At 33.5% G+C, this 18351-nt stretch overlaps 1 protein-coding gene across 1 annotated transcript; it reads left to right on the forward strand.

Moving 5' to 3' along the window:
* Positions 1 to 2647: 2647 nt before the first annotated feature.
* On the forward strand, positions 2648 to 17018 carry LOC131957149 (carbohydrate sulfotransferase 15-like). Its single transcript, XM_059321876.1, has 9 exons — positions 2648 to 2706; positions 3073 to 3194; positions 6607 to 6668; positions 8995 to 9214; positions 11085 to 11144; positions 11236 to 11395; positions 12745 to 12898; positions 15823 to 15970; positions 16831 to 17018. The coding sequence occupies exons 1-9, from the start codon at positions 2648 to 2650 to the stop codon at positions 17016 to 17018; spliced, it is 1173 nt and encodes a 390-aa protein (XP_059177859.1).
* The last annotated feature ends 1333 nt before the right edge of the window (positions 17019 to 18351 follow it).

Here is an 18351-nt window from a genome sequence, read left to right on the forward strand (position 1 = left end):
TACTGACTTGAACCCGGATTCGAACTCGAGACTTACAGGCTAGCAGTCCAGCTAATATTGGGGAGGTGTCGTCCGTAAATAACATCGTATTCTAACCTGGAGAAAGGGGTGAGGGTAGAGATGCTTTGATTTTTGTGACGCTGTATAAAAAAAGTGTCTAAACTCTCCCTTGTACTTCAGAAAAAAATTAAACTTACTTTTCATAAAATTCTCCATTATTTTATAAGACTAACCATGTGCATAACAAATGATAACAACTCAAATGTTATAAAATAAAACAATCACAACAATATATGTCACAGATAATGAAAGAGACGTATCGACGTAACCCTGAACCTGACGATGTGTTGAAAGCAGACGTCAATGTAACTAGTTTAATAAACGATTGATTAATTTACTAACACAATAAAGTCATCAGATGTTCACCTCAAGTTATCGATTTTTTTTTAGATTTTGAATAAGTTCAACAAAGATTTAATATCTTATTTTCTAACCTATATTGACGTGCATTTGATTTTCAAGAGTCAGTTACGTTCTATAAACCTACGTCCGACTTAAAGCAAGCAAGCAAAAAAAAATATATTTTTTAACTCCTAACCATCAACGTATGGAAATTTAGGGTTATTTTCATGAGCTCTAAACACAGTTATCGACTGCTATGTAAAAGTAGAGTGTTGAAAGTTACTTGAATTAGATTGGGTACTTCAAGGTAAGTTTTAGTGAACAAAATTTGCTAAACCACAAATATATTTAAAGTAATCGAAAACGTATTTAAATTATGTTTCAATAAATAGTTATAGATTTAGGTTAAGTTTACAAAATAAATTTAAGTTGATGTAGTGTTACGTATTTGGTGTTGAGTATGTTCAGATATGTTTAAGGATGTATGTATTGGTGTATTTTAGTATCAGGTTTAATTTTATGTTTACAAATAGGTTTGGAATAATTATAACTATAGTTGTAAACTTTTAGGATCGGGCTACACTTATAGAATGGTTCGATCATGGAATGTGTTTGATCAGGCATGTTGGTGCAAACGAATTTTGGTGCGAGAGATACAATGAACTGGAGCTTTGACTATAGGGGGTTTGACCACAAGGGAGCTTTGACCATAGGGGGATAAATAGGGACTTTGTACACAGCGGGGCTTTGACCACAGATGGGCTTTGACAATAGGGGATTTAACCATAACGGGGCTTTGACTACACAGGTGGATCAACCATAACATAAAAAATAATTATAGATTTTAAATTAGAAATTATTAACTGTTATTTGATTTAAATTTATGATACAATTAATACGATTTTATACATGTTTTCTGAGGGTCCATTAATAGAAATTAACAAGTACTAAATAAAACGGGAGTGATTTCCCCTAAACTTTGTCGAATATTCTTATATGAAACAACAGGGGATGGCAACTCGGGATATAGACATGATTTTTAATCCATTTTAAATACTTAAAATTTTAAAATAGAATAAAATCTCGTAGAAAAAAGAATTGCACACAAATTGAACGCCCAATAAAATGTGCATAATAGTGCGGAATATTATTAGTAGTTTATAAATTCACATGTGTTTTTTGAGAAATCGGAAATAGCACAAAATACTACTTCTGGTCAACGGAAATTACTCAAAATTTGACAGAAGGCAGAGAGTTAGATATTTTACTTACATGTGAAATTTCATTTATTTATCTGAAATAGTACTTTTCTTTATAGTAATTTAAATAGTAATTTATAATTTATTTTATACTTTTTAGTGCATTGTTACATAAAAACTTGTTATTAAAACCTTTTTTATGAAAACATTTTTAGTACTTTACATGTTTTTATTTACAATAGAGTTACATGACCAAAAAACATTGCGCTCCTATTGAACGTGATGACACGTGTGGAGTAGTTGGATAGGCCTGCCTACTAATTTGCTCACATTTTTAATTAATTCATAAAAAATTAATCAGGCAACCAATTGAGTCAAATTAAATGTCATGATGCATTGTCTTCATGCCTTGATCCACGTCCCAACTACAAACCGTATCTCTCAGTTAGAAGTGCCTGCAATTTCACTCAGGCGATTCCATCTAGACAGACAGACTGACGATAGACTGGCGACAGACAGAGGAGTGAGTTAAATAAAAGCTTGTAAAAACTGTATTTAAGCTTTTATTTATAATTTTTAAAAGTTATTTTATAAATTGAAATAAAATTGATCAAGTTATTTAATGTTGATCTACCTCAGTACATATCTAAATAAACAACTGTTTTAAAAACAAAAATGAAATTTATCTTTTAAGGGTGTTCAAGGTTCAAGTGTGTGTTTGGGGGGGGGGGGGGAACAGTGTTTAATTGGGAGGGGTTAGGTAAAACCATTTAAAACATTTAAATCATTTAGGAATTATCACATTATCATTGGTCGAAAATGTCCGTTCTGGATTCAAAATATTATAAAAACGTTGAAAATTTACATATTTATTAACCCTCAAATTTTTTTTATGATGGGGTATAGTACAATCCCCTATCACAACAACACCCTGAATACTTATTCAAATTAAAAAGTTATCTAAATTTATTTATGACTCTAATAATTATTTTTTTTAATTCTTTTTCACTTAGGATTTTGGAAGATATATCGAAGAAACATCGTTAATGGCAGAAGAAAACAAAGGTGTTGGCATCCTTAGTTGTCTAAAGTCCATGGCGACTCGGTAGGTTAGGTTGACTTGGTAAATTATCAGGTAGACTAGGTAAGTAGTCAGGTAGACTAGGTAAGTTGTCAGGTAGACTAGGTAAGTTGTCAGGTAGACTAGGTAAGATGTCAAGTAGACTATGTAAGTTGTCATTTAGACTAGGTATGTTGTCAGGTAGACTAGGTATGTTGTCAAGTAGACTAGGTAAGTTGTCGGGTAGACTAGGTAAGTTGTCTAGACTAGGTAAGTTGTCAGGTAGACTAGGTAAGTTGTCAGGTAGACTAGGTAAGTTGTCAAGTAGACTAGGTAGGTTGGCATGTAATTTATCAAATAGACATGCCAAGTTAGGGTTATCTGGTTATTTGATTTTGTTTTTATTTCCAGAAAAGTGAAGGTGTTATTCCTCTTGCTGTCGGCAGCTGTCTTAGCCATGGTCTGTCCACAGCTGTCCTGGTCAAGCGTCTCTCAGAGGATCATCCAGGGAACCACAAACTGCGAGCCTTCAGGTACTTAAGGTTCTATTCACGAAACTTGTGTACAAGTTAGTCGTATTTCCTTTTTTTTTTGGAATGCGTACATTAACATTCAATGTTAGACAATTACACTCGGCGGAAATTTATGTTTCTTTACTATCGATGTCAACATCAATCATTGTGTATGTTTTCCGGCGTTATACGTTTTACTTTCTCGAATACGATATATACAATATAAGTATTGTAATCGTGCTAAACATCTGTAAAGAGATTTTAATTAAGCTTAATGTTTTACACCTCCCTAAGTAAAAAATAAATAAGCTTTTGCATTTTAGTCTGTGGCTTTCTTGGTGTCTGTGAACACGATAACATGAGTACCGTTTCATTTATGTCAAACTAGGCATACTGCCTTTGAGAATTTGAATGCTTAATTAATTAGTGATCGGCTGATTTTTTTATAATTTAAATTAATCAAACTGTTTTTATTGTCCTGTCTGGCACAGACTTAAGATCAAAACATCTGTTGTCAACTTGTCTGTTACGGGTCATTTGTAGGTTAGACTAGAATAGGATAGAATGATCTGGGATTAGGGGAGAGTGAGTGTGTGAGTTGAGTTTACCCTAGAATATTGTTAACCCCGGTGTGTTTGTGTATTGTTATGCCAAGGTCGAATGCGGTATAAAAGCTGGAGTGAATGATTGTCAGGGGTCAGTTGGTGGTGGTTAGGTCGAGGGCTATTCTGTAATGTGAAATGTGAGACCTAATAAACGTATTGAACGTTAACCCGAGTCGTTCTTGAATTTGAAACCAACCCAGAACCTAACATTGTTGAACTGCAATAAGATAATATAACTCTATTTTGAGTCGTTCAACTACTGACAACTGAACTAAATTAACTAAACAAGAAGCCTATATACAAATAAACAGAGGTGTGACAAAGAGAATCAATAGAACTTTAAGTTATTTATTTCTCACTTGTTAATACAAGATCACAAACGATCTACAAAATAAATAATGTCTGCCTTGTGCTTGAAACATGCAATCACTTAAGCAAACTAAATACACTTTCGGATTGGTCTTTTTGTTTATAAAATAGTTTTAGTTTTAAAAGTTGTATATCGACACCTGATCAACATATCAAAACTTTTATGATGACATTTACAACGTCACACCAAATGTTAACACGTCAGAAATTCTAACACTAAGTTACAGTTGTTTCTTGAAAAATTGTCTATACACATGTTATGATGCTTTAGGGTATTCAATTTTTCCAGTTCTCCAGTTAAATTGAAAGCCTGGTAATGTAGCTATTTTCACTCCTGAAACCTCACCAGATTGTAGCTGTTTTTGTCAGGCATAAAAAACTTGGGTAGGTGGCTGAACTTTACGACGCCCAACCCTAATACAGTAGTAAGTATTGGACAGTTTTGGTGATACCCCAGGAGGGAGGTTGGGCAGGATATTAGCAAGATATCCTTCATACCTAAGGACAACTTGAGTTTCTTTATGACTAAGTAGACGATTTCTTAACATTCGAATTAGTTTTGTTACATCTCGAACATTTTCTGGTTTTCGAAAGCTGTATGGCATCTGTATTAGATCTAACGAGCCGACCCGCGGCGTATCGTATGCCGCTATTTAGTTGTTTTATTTACTACTTTTCAGTAATTCATAATTTGTGAATTGGACAGTACCAGTGCTGCCACTGAAAATATTTGCTTTAAAACACTATCAGTAGGTCGTTAAGGACGATACTACCCCCCTCCTCCTTTCCCCCAACCCCTACCCTACCCCCCCCCCCCCCGTGAAAGCAGCCTCCTCTTAGTTACCTCCCCTAAGTTTAAAATCGTTTCAAACTAAATTATCTGCCCCTAATAGCCGTAACTAAACCCGGCTCTACGATTGTAAAGATTTAGCGTGAACCACAGCTCACCAGACCATGTTGGGTTGTGGGTAGTAGGGAGCGCGCTAGAGAATTATATATAGATAGATACTTAAAAAAGTCAATGATTGGTGGAAAGCTTAAGATATCGTGTTTACAGACACACAGACACTCACACACACACACAGATATATATACACACACAAACACAGACATACGGAAAAGATTGCAAAACAATGTTTTCCGACTAAGGGAGGTGTAAAACGTCGAGATTTGCAAAAATCTTGATTTTTACTTTCTCGTATACAAAGTATAGAGAAAGTATTGTAATCGTGCAAAAAAAAAAATTCGACATTTTTGCAAATGAATTTACAAAGTATTAATATTCCGCACCATTACACACACATTGTTTGCTGATCACCTGATGCGCAATTTTTTTGTTCTACCATATTCTATTCTATTTTAAAAAGTTTAAGTAATCCAAAACTGGATATTTAAACCGGGAGTGATCTCCCCTAAACTTTCTCGAATATTCTTATATAAAACAACAGGGGATGGGAACTCGGGCTATAGACATGATTTTTAATCCATTTTAAATACTTAAAGCTTTTAAATACAGAATAAAATCTCGTAGACAAAAGAATTGCACACCAAGTGAACGCCAAAAAAAAAGTGCATAATAGTGCGCAATATTATTAGTACTTTAAAAATTTACATTAGTTTTTTGAGAAATCGGAAGTAGCGTAAATTACTACTTGCGGTCAAACGGAAATTACTCAAAATTTAACAGAAGGTAGAGAATTAGATCTTATACTTACATGTGAAATTTCATTTATCTATCTGAAATAGTACTCAAGTTATTGGCTTTTGAAAAATTCAAAGTAGAAAAAGTTACACTTCCGGTTATCGGAAATCGTTCAAAAGTTGATATGGATCTACGATTTTGATAAAATACTTATATATGAAATTTAATCAACCTAGCTGTAACGGTACTTAAGTAATCAGTGTTTACACACAGACACACACACACACAGACACACACACACACACAGACAGACACACAGACATACGGACAGAATTGCAAAGCCCAGTTTTTCAGACTGGATTACGCATAAAACCTCTTAATTTTGATAAATCTGGATTGATAATTTTTGCCCGATTAAAATAAGTCCTCTATACTTCGGATATGATGAAGGACTGAGGTGTAATACGGTGAAAAATGTTAAAATTTCAAGCGATTTTTTGCACGATTACAATACTTTCTCTATACTTCGTATATACGAGAAAGTAAAAATCATGTCTATATCCCGAGTTTCATTCCCCGTAGTGTTATAAAAGAATATTCGAGGAAGTTTAGGAAAAATCGTTCCAGCTTGGTATTACTAGGATTGTATGAAACAAAATATAATATATTCCACATTAGATTTTAATAAAATCGAAGACTTGTCGAAAAATCATAAGCAGAATCAAGCTGAATTTGTTAAATTTTTATAATGTGTATAATTTATTAAATATATAATTTGTATTATATGTTTAACATAAAACTTTATATCAATTTCTAGATCCCCCTTGTTTAGATCGCTTGGCATCACAATTCAACAGAGTAGAGGACATATTTTGTATCGTAAGTGTTTTTTCTACGAGATTATATTCTATTTTAAACAGTTAAAGTAATGAAAAATGGATATCCCCAGTTGCCATCCCTCGTTGTTTTATATATAAGTATACGAGAAAGTTTAGGGGAGATCACTCCTGGTGTATTTTTTGCACGATTACAATACTTCCTCTATACTTTGTATACGAGAAAGTAAAAATTTAAGAAATTCTAAATTACTATGCGACAAAAACCAAAAATCGTGGAAATATATAAAAAAGTTATATAACATTTGTATAAACATAAACCTTTTATAATATTTAACCACCTACAACACCTTCCCACCCCACACACACATATACAAATCCCATTGCGTCTTCACTAGATGCAATTGCACAATCAAGTGCTCGACACATTATAAGAAAGAATAACAAACCGCTGTGTAATTCTAAATTGTATAAAATTTTACCTGACCTTAATATGCTATCATATTGATTTGCGACTTGCTACTAAAAAAAATTTGATTAATTTTGTAATATTTTTACTTTCTAGTATACAGTTTATAGAGAAAGTATTGTAATCGTACAAAAAAAAACGTATTTTTTGCAAATCTCGACGTTTTACACCTCCCTGAGTCGGAAAAACATAGTTTTGCAATCTTGTCAGTATGTCTGTATGTGTGTATATGTGTATGTGTGTCTGAGAGCACGAAAACTTCAGTGCCGTTACAGTTAGGTTGATGAAATTTTATATACAAGTATTATAACAAATTTGTAGTTCAGTATCAACTTTTGAGCGATTTCAGATAACCGGAAGTGGAACTTTTTCTACTTTCAATATTTCAAAAGCCTTTAACTTGAGTACTATTTCAGATAGATAAATGATATTTCACATATAAGTAAATGATATAAATCTTTGCCTTCTTTCAAATTTTGATAGATTTACGTTGACCGGAAGTAGTAATTCAGGCTATTTCCGATTTCTCATTAAACGCATGTGAATTTATAAAATACTAATCATATCCCGCACTATTATACACATTTTATTTGGCGTTCACTTGATGTGCAATTCTTTTTTCTACGAGATTCTAATCTATTTTTAAAAGTTTAAGTAAGTAAAAATGGATTTAAAATATTGTGTATATCCCGAGCTGTCATACCCCGTAGTGTTATATAAGAATATTCGATAACGTTTAGGGGAGATCACTCCCGGTTTATTTGATTAATAATCAATAGTGAATAAACGTCTAATTTCATTATCTTATCACTAAATGCTCATGTTCGACTAATTTAGTATTTGATCGATCACCACTACCCATGTCGCGAAGTGTTCGATCAATTTTGGTAATTAATGAGAATTAGAAGTTACATTTTATCACCATATTACAGCATGAATGAATAAGTCTTTTTTTTTTAAATAAATTTCGTATTGTGTTTAAAGTCTGTAAAATATAACTTAAAAATAAACCGGGAGTGATCTCCCCTAAACTTTTTCGAATATTCTTATATAAAATAACAGGGGATGGGAACTCGGGCTATAGACATGATTTTTAATCCATTTTAAATACTTAAAGTTTTAAAAATAGAATAAAATCTCGTAGACAGATTAATTGCACACCAAGTGAACGCCAAATAAAAACGCGTATAATAGTGCGCAATATTATTAGTACTTTAAAAATTTACATTAGTTTTTTGAGAAATCGGAAGTAGCGTAAATTATTACTTCCAGTCAACGGAAATTACTCAAAATTTAACAGAAGGTAGAGAATTAGATGTTTTACTTACATGTGAAATTTCATTTATCTATCTGAAATAGTACTTAAGTTATAGGCTTTTGAAAAATTCAAAGTAGGAAAAGTACCACTTCCGGTTATCGGAAATCGCTCAAAAGTTAATACGGATCTACGATTTTGATAAAATACTTATATATGAAATTTCATCAACCTAGCTGTAACGGTACTCAAGTTATCGTGTTTACACACGGACAGACAGACAGACAGACACACACACACACAGACACACAGACATACGGACAAGATTGCAAAATTATGTTTTTCCGTATCAGTGAGGTGTAAAACGTCGAGATTTGTAAAAATCTCGATTTTTTTTTTTTGCACGATTACAAGACTTTCTCTATACTTCGTATATACGAGAAAGTAAAAATTTAATGTAAAGCAAAAGTAAGAAAATTCAACAACTTTCCCCCTAACTCTAGTCAGGTACTATATATATATATATATATATATATATATATATATATATATATATATATATATAGCTGGACTAACTCTAAGACTTCCATCTGACTTTTAAAGTGAAAGATTTTTAAAATAATATTTTCTTTTAATTTCCTTTAGAATCTGCCGAAGTTTCTTCCACAATTCAAGAATCCATGTTTTTACGACTATCTCTCCGCGGGTAAAAGGAAGCTGCGCTGTCTACCATACTTTTATATCATCGGAATGGCCAAAAGTGGTACCTCGGACCTCCATGCAAGGATGGTCAAACATCCGCTTGTTAACCGCAACGATTTTGGATCTGGTAAAGAAACGCGGTTTTGGTCACGGAATAGATATGGTATGTTGTTGGTTTATAATTTTGACCATTTAGGATCTCTTACCGAATTGGGATGTATAAACTTTTAGGGCTGTTTTTCAAATGAAAATTATAATTACGTATCCAGTAGGTCTACTTTGTACATAGGTATGTCTCCATAGCGTTTTTTTTTTTTTGCTTAATTAATGGTTTAGGGTTACGGTACTTTAATGGGTCGGGTGGTTTTATATGATAAGATTAGATTTATTCGTTAGGTATGTTCTTTGTACATAAAACAAATATGTTAGAGTAGCGTCCCTTCTGGGTTTTTTCTTTTTATTAGTTAGTACTTAATAATTTAGGAAATTAAAATTTACTAGATCTAGATGAGGGTCTAGAGTGTATAGAAGTTAGAAATAGGCTAGTAGGCTATAATATTATAAAACTAGCCGTCTCGGCCAGGCCCTGCACTGGCTTCTCTGAATAACCTATCTGTAAAGGACCTTGACATGTGTGTATAGTAGTCAGCATATATCCGGCATTGTTCGGGTTTAGGAAATATATTACTTTTCGAACCAACCAAAACCAAACACACAAAAAACGCAAATATAACGCAACGCAAGCACAAATAAAAACACAAACACAAACAAAAACAAAAACACAAACATAAACGCCAACAAAAACCGAATCATAAACACAAACACAAACACACAGAAAATGCAAAACACAACAAAAAACTAAAGAAAACAAATACAAACTTAAAACAAAATCCCAACCACAAACACAAACACAAACCAAAACCCTAACACAAAGAAAACACAAACTCAACCAAAAAAGCAAACACAAATACAAATAGCAACACAACCGCAAACCTGAGCGCAAACAAACTCAAAATAATGCAAATAAACGCAAACATAAACACAAACTTAAATGCAAACATAAAAGCATACTGCTCCAAATCGCACCATGCTGAGGCGCCGGCGGAACCGCCTGATTCAACTTAGGGGTCATCCATAAATGACGTCACGCTTTTTTTGACGATTTTTACCCCCCCCCCCCTCCCCTCCGTCACACGTCGTCACAAAAAGTCAGACCCCCCCCCCCCCTAAAATGACGTCACACCTCAACCTACAACCCCCCTCAAAATTGCAGTTGAATTTTTTTTAAACATCGATATTTTTCCAAAATCTTGTCTAAACTATTACAATTTATTAAAACAGTTATCTAAAACGCGAAATAACGTCTAAAATTCGTTTTCTAACATTGCTTTTTTATAATGCAAAAATGTGACGTCGCAACATCTGAACCCCCCCCCCCCCCTCCCCCTCATCACACATCGTCACAAAATTACGGACCCCCTCCCCCCTACGAGTGTGACGTCATTTATGGATGACCCCTTAGTAGACTACTATAATATCCCAACTTATTCTTAGTCTTATGCACTCAATTAAATGAACTAGGGCGCCAAATCAAACCTATAATACTTCAAGCTTATCTGCAAAAGGAAAGATAAAAGTAAACATAGAGGACATTTAGGAGCTGGCTTCTAAGTCGCTATTACTATTGTATTACTGAATTGATGTCTACTATGTATTCAGAGTATCTTTCTTGCATCTTTTCGGACAAGACTTTAAAAATAAATATATATACTTAAACGTATGTCAGTGCTCCTTTCAAGAAAAAAATGTCTGAAAGAAATTCTAAATGCATTGCCTCAACACTCAATATCAATCTACAACAGTCCTTGTATCAGCACCACAACACTGCTCACATTTACCAAATAAAGGCAACGCAAAATAATGACTCCTTGCAACCAACTGTCTTTAAAAATGGGAAATTTCACCTTCACATTTTAACTATTCGTTTTCTAATCGCAAAGGTAACAATAAGACTACCTTGAACATGTACTTAGATATGTTCACACAAACTGCCGAGGACATTGATGGACAAAAAAATTCGGAAATAATTACAGGTAAGTTAAACACCGCATACACAAGTGAATGTAGAGCCAAGTGAAGAAATATAAATCCTGTTTTCTCTAACTATGACTTTGACATCACCAGGCGACGCGTCTCCTATGGATCTCTGGGACTTCCGGGGCTGGCCCATGATCCCTCAGAATGAAGGGCTAAATGAACCACACATCCTTATGCCCCACTTTTTAAAGTACATTTACAAAGGGGCGCCCAAATTAATCATACAGCTCAGGGAACCAATTGAAAGGTCAAATGTTTATTTAAAATACGCATGTTAAGGTTAAAAACATAAGTTTCTAAAGTTGAATCAGTAACATTCACTTATTTATTCTATAAAAGTAATAATTTAATAATTTAAATAATTTTTGAAATCAATCACACGAAAAACTATATAAGTTTTTAGCTGAATATATTATCCCAAATTATTATATAGTATATTTGTATAACAGTGTCCAATTATATATATATATATATATATATATATATATATATATATATATATATATATATATATATATATATATATATATATATATATATATATATATATATATATGAGAGAGAGAGAGAGAGAGGGAGGGATAGAGAGTGAGAGATACATCTATAGATAGACAGACAGACCGACAGACAGTTGGATAAAATTTGCTCAAGCCACATAAAATCATGTCTAAATTTAAATGTTAAACCGAGATATATATTTGGTATAAATAACTACTTTTTATATGCTAAAAGCAGCAGAATGAATATTTTTACGTGATTGTAAATTTCTGCCTACACATTACATGTAATTCCTTGGTTATCTATCTAAGAATTTGGTACGTTTCCAGGTGCCTAAGAAGAAACCCTATTACGGGGTGCATTGTCAAAACGGCCCGGGATAATTCGGCCCCGTCAAAACGGCCTCGTTAATATGTCGCTTACCCTTTTGACGGGGCCGATTTGTCGGGGTCGTTTTGACGAGGCTGCTTTGTCATTGGCCGTTTTGACGCCGCACGCTTATCCACTTACCAATTAATGTCAAGTTACAAAAAATTTAGTTGACAATATAGGTCAGTTTTCTGTCACTTTTAACCAGAGTATTGAGAGGGCTATAGATCTAGTCTTTTATTCGCTACATAGTATACTGAATCACTTAAAACTTAATTGCTCGTTAACTACCTGCAAATACAGATCTCATTTTTATAATATATATATATATATATATATATATATATATATATATATATATATATATATATATATATACATATATATATATATACATATATATATATATATATATATATATATATATATATATCCTGATATATATAGAATTGTCAGGTAGATTGAATGAGTTGTCTGGTTAGCTAGGTAAGTAGAGAGGTTGCTTCATGCTGAATGTTGCATAAACAAATATAACTGGCCTTTGGATTGCACCATTATCTTAGACACTTTATTAAAGAATTCTTTAATAAACTATAATCGTTGTTTTCTTAAATATCTCTATTATAGATACTATAAGTGAGGAAAGTATGTAAATTTAGATGCCTTTGAGTCAATATTATATTTTAAAACATATTTTCATCACATGAGTCTGGTTGTATTTCCCGCCAGACTCTACTCCGACTATGTTTTCCTGGGCTACGGCACTAACCCTATTGAGTTCCACAACCACACTCTCCAAGCCATAGACATGTTGAACGCCTGTCTCAAGAACCACACCACCAGGTTTTGCTACTTTGATAACGACATGTACCAGAAGCTACCGGTAATTTTGTATTTAATAATTATTTTCATTAATGAAACCAAACCAGAATAGCCTTGAAATTATTTGAGAGGCCTATAAAATATGTTATTTTAAATCGTGTACGATGGTATTAAAGGAAATATGGCTGTAAAAGTCTGACAGTAAAATATTGAACGTATTTAATGTTTTTAATATTTACGGTAATCAATCAATTTTTTTAAAAGGCCAAAAACTATTTGGTTGTTTCATGTTGTCACTGGAAATATACGTAAGCATGGCATAACTAGGTCATGTGGTTTAAAAACTAAAATTGTATTGAAACATTTTATCGGCAAAGTCTTGAGGTCAAATTACTCTTGCGTGGAGTTTATAGAAGATCAATCAAGGAGTTTCAGTGCAGCGAATTAATGCTTGTTTTGATTAAAATAATTAGAAATGTAGCTTTAAACACACTAAAAATAGTTGCAATTCTCTAAAACCTTATCGCATTGAATCTTAAAATATTAAAGTTTTGAAGTATTTTCAACGTTAAGTAGTTTATTTTTTTACAGCCGCTATGAAGGCAAACGGATAAAAATAAAAAATTTTATCCATGTCAACAATTATGATGGAGGAATTCTCGTCAACTCGTTTGTGTCCATTGATGAGTACTCTTTTTAAAAAACTACTTCGAAAACAAAATATATTTTTTATATTACTAAAAAACAAATCTTAAATTTTTAACGCTAATATTTTAAAATCCAGATAGATCTTATGTCCTAAATTATTTGCTTGATTTGGTTTATTTTCCTTTCAAATATTACTATGTCACATACACGTTTTATAGCAAAACTAACCTACCCGTCATCCCTTGGATAACTGTGGGTTTCGGGGGTCATCCATAAAACAAGTTAATTAAAAAAGTCTAGTGACATTTATGCGCAATTTCCTTATGTTATCTAAAAATAGCTCTGACGTATAATGCTGTGGTGCGTTCAAGCTAGAAGAACGATCGGTTTGTAGGTGTTTATGTAATTTTAAAATTTGTGACCGAACGAGAGGATATTTTTGAAAACTTTCTACGGCAATATTGTTCTAAATTATGGCAGGAATCGATTGGTACATGTTTCAAGTCGCTAAGTGGTCTGGTTGCCGAGATATGGGCAAAAAACTGATTTTTTTTTTCGAGGTTTTTTGGCTTTTCCGGGAAATACATGAAAGAAACCCGGAATTTTTATGGCCTATGCTCATTCTTGTAACTTGCTTAACATAATTGCTTTTGGAACTAGTCATCGATATTGCTTCGTTGAGGAGGAGATACGACTTAAAGCCCGGACACACATTCATCCATACATTCATTCATTCATCCATCCATTCCCAGAAATGACGAGTTAATAAACGCAATTCTCCAGGATGGAAATTGCGCTAAAAACATCACGTCTCTCACTTATCGTCACAAAAAACCAAACCTCACATTCAAAAAGACGACACACCTCAGACGTTTTTTTTTTTTCTTTTAAAAACACCGATTTTGGCTGAACATGGGTCTGTCAAAACAATCTATTCTTAGGTCACAAAAATAGGTCAACTCTACTTCACCTTCCCAGTGTCCTCCAAACTGAGACATGATTTTGTCTTTGAAAACACAGACTTCGGCTGAGCATGGGTCTGACCACACTATCTCTTCATATCCTGGCGTCACCGGAGAACTATACCCAACTCTACTTCACCTGCCCAGTGTTCCGCAAAGTCTCAGACAACATGTTTTGTCGCTTTAAAAAACAGTCAAGCTGAGCATGTCTCTGACCACACTATCCCTTCATATGCCGAGGACAAAGAAACAGGTGAACTCTACTTCACCTGCCCTGTATCCCGCTAAGTCCCGATAGGCAACTTTATCATTCACATCTTAAAATAACAACTTAGATATCTAGACTCGTGATGTCATTGACGTTTTTTGTATTATATATTAATAGTTTGAGTCTGCTTAAGAAACTTGATTAACGCGAATAGGTCATAGATCGAGTATCTTTTAAATTAAATTGTATCTTAAATTAGCCAATTCCGTAGCTAAACAAACAAAGATGTATATACAATAATGAAGGTCTGAAATATTTTAGTATAGAAACTCATAATAATCTAGATCTAGCTAGAGTTATCTAGATTCTACGACTGGTTTGGTTAAGTCGAGATTCTTGAATTAGATTATCCGTGAAGCTAAAAAGCAAATATTTATATCAAATATTTAAGGACTAAAATAGTTTAACAAAGAAACTCAATAAATTATTCTGATTTTAAAATGATTTTTATTTTTAACTAATTAAATTTAATTTGACCTAGATTGTAGATCTATAAACAACTTTCTTCGACAGCTGATCTTTAGATTCTTGATCTAGAGAAATGTATTGTATATTTAATAGAAAAGGACTGTTGAAGATTGAGATTAGCGTTGGAACGTAATAGAAATAGCAGACGGACGTATCGTTAAAGCTATAGCCGACAGAAAATTAGCTTTAGAACGCGTTAAACGTTGGAATGGGTAACAAAATCTGGTATGGAAGCCGCCATTATTGTTGTAAAAAGTAAATAAATCATGTGACGTCACTATTCACTATAAGTAAAGTCATTGTTCTGAACTATTATAATTATTATGGTTGATCCACCAATGAATAAATCAATAAATTAATTAACGTCTTTAAATAAATGTATGATTAACACTCCATCTAAAAACAAAAATTGTTCTCTACCTAATTACGAATTGTAATAGTGCAGATTCTCTCATGTAACCAAACGTACAAACAAACAAAAAAATTAAAAAAAAAAAATATTCAAACATGTAAACAAACTTGAGTATTAGATAGATGGACAAGTTAAAATTTTGTTTTAAAAACTCGGATGTTTTCATAGCGAAACGAAATAAAAATGCTCTCAACTACATGTTAAAATAAATTACATACCATCCCCAGGCCAGAGTCCATCTTGGGTGCTACTCGGTGTTTCTCAAAGAATGGTTTCGGGTTTTCCCGAGAAGCGCATTTCACGTGACGCGCACAACTGAATACAAAAACGACATGGAGGGGACCCTGAAGGGTGTGTTCGACTTTCTGGACATACGTGAGTACATATTCGCTTCATTGGTTTTAGCAATAGTCACGGTGAAGTGGGCAAAAGGGGGGGGTGTCTATTGTAAACTTATTTGTAGCTTTGTTTACAACATAGACAATAACCCATTTTTACTTTCTCGAATATACAAAGTATAGAAAAAGTCTTTAATCATGCAAAAAAAAATCGAGATCTCTCGACGTTTTATAGCTCCCTGAGTAAAAAAAACAACATAGTTTTGCAATCGTGTCCGTATGTCTGTGTGTGTGTATGTGTGTGTGTGTCTGTAAACACGATAACTTGAGTACCGTTACAGCTAGGTTGATGAAATTTCATAGATAGGTATTATATCAAATTTTTAGATAAGTATCAGCTTTTGAGCGATTTCCGATACCCGGAAATGGAACTTTTTCTACATTCAATTTTTCAAAAGCCTATAACTTGAGTACTATCTCAGATAGATAAATGAAATTTCACATGTAAGTAAAAGATCTAATCCTCTACCTTCTGTCAAATTGTGAGTAATTTCAGTTCCCCGGAAGTAGTAATTTACGCTATTTCTGATTTCTCAAAAAACGCATGTGAATTTATAAAGTACAAATAATATTTCGCACTATTATGCACATTTTGCTCCATGGGTGTCAGCTTAATAGGCCAATGGAATGGAATGGGTCTCTTGTGAACTCACTGACAACGTTGTTTGCAATGTTCTTAAAAAAACTGTTATTAACTAGTTCCGTGTAACATAGTTGAACTAGTTGAATTACAAATATACTTTCCTTTAAACCAAATGTTTTAGTAGAAATGCTAGAATATTTCTGAATGTGAGTTTTAATGCCTGTTGCTACAATTTGATTTCCTTAAATCAACAGCGCACCCTACAAGTTCACAAATGGAAGACATTGTGAATATGACAAGGCGTCGAGTGACGGTTAAAAAGGAGGGCGTGGCACTTCCGGAAACAGTGAAAGTCTTGCGGGAGTTCTACGCTGATTGTAACAAGGAAGCGGCTGAACTGCTGGCAGATGACCGTTTTTCATGGAAGGACCACTACTCTTGATGTTTTCTTAAGTGATTTTTTTCATGGTTCTTTCCCTTGATTTTAATTTTCTAGAGAATAAATTAAATTATCTTAATGAAGGGACAAATTATTTGTTATGTCTGTTAAATATATTATAAAATTTCGGCAAATAAATCAAAACAGAATCGGTGCATTCCAAATCTATAGGGTGCAGAGACATTCTACGAGCCAATTTCCAAGCAATGTAAAAATGATGTTGAATGAAAACAGTTATTATTATAAACTTAGCTTTGACAGCCTATAGAATCCTAGGAAGGTCAAATATGTAGATTTCAGAGGACTAGTCCTTAAGTCAAAATCTAAAGTATCGAAAGGTAACCTGCGTGGTCGGGTCGGTAAAGAAGATGGCGTGCTAAACCGAAACCCCTGAGTTCCAACCCTAGTGCAGATTAGGCTTGCCATCTGGGGACAGCAACCTATCTAAGTAACAAGAACTCCGAAACTGAAATAGGCAGTCAAAAAAGGCAAATAATAATTCGGGTGGGGGTCGTGTGCTGAGACTAGACGTGTATCCTGTGGAAATGCTACTTGGGAAAACTATCATTTTCACATATAAAGACATTCGTACATTAGGTATAAAATAAAATACTTCTTTATTTATTCTAAGCAGAAAAAGCTATATGGTTTATACAAGAAATGAAACTGCTGTATAAACTAGGAAACTAAGTCAAGGTGGTCTGTAGTGCAAATTTATTTACTTGTTTATCAAATAGGCTAGTTCTAAACCAGATCGAGTCCCTAGAATAAGACTTCAGCGGTAGATTAAAAAAAACAGACAAGGGAATTAACCAGGAGAGTCATACGCAGTCACATTATCAGATCAGAGTAGCGCCCCTGCCGTACTGCTGACATTTGTTTACCTTTGGGTTCTCTGAAACATTTTTACGGGTTGTAAAAATGGTTTCTTGTGCATTGTTGAGAAGTGTGTGTGTGTGTGCATAGGTGGGGGGTCCAAAATCCGTTGAAAAATAAAAGAAAAGAGGGATGTCAAAAGCGTAAAGAGAGATGTCAGTGTTAACTCGAGGCAAAGACAATTTTAATATAGTTCACGGGAGTTTTTATTGTAGGTTACAACTAAAATAAATGTTAAATGACAAAGTATTCTATTTCACCAGAATGTCATTATCGTCACAGAGCCTAATTTTTTATGATGCCAGACGATAAATACAAAGCGTTGTTGTTTTTTTCGTTTATTTCCAAGGTTTATTCGACATTTCAACAATGTATACTTTAATTAATTCTAGTTATTGTTCTTGACCTCGACATATGAAGAGATGGTGTGGTCAGCTCTATACCAGGCCACTTTAACTTT

Source organism: Physella acuta, unplaced genomic scaffold (genome assembly GCF_028476545.2).
Source record: "Physella acuta isolate Inbredline_101_S28 unplaced genomic scaffold, ASM2847654v3 ptg001214l, whole genome shotgun sequence".
Taxonomy (NCBI): domain Eukaryota; kingdom Metazoa; phylum Mollusca; class Gastropoda; family Physidae; genus Physella; species Physella acuta.

Bases quoted from the DNA above. Each gene is read 5' to 3' on its own strand.
- LOC131957149 (XM_059321876.1), top strand. From the start codon at position 2,648: ATGGCAGAAGAAAACAAAGGTGTTGGCATCCTTAGTTGTCTAAAGTCC. The intron at 11,145-11,235 runs GTAAGTTAAACA...TGACATCACCAG, and splicing joins AAATTCGGAAATAATTACAG to GCGACGCGTCTCCTATGGAT. The intron at 12,899-15,822 runs GTAATTTTGTAT...TACCATCCCCAG, and splicing joins ACATGTACCAGAAGCTACCG to GCCAGAGTCCATCTTGGGTG.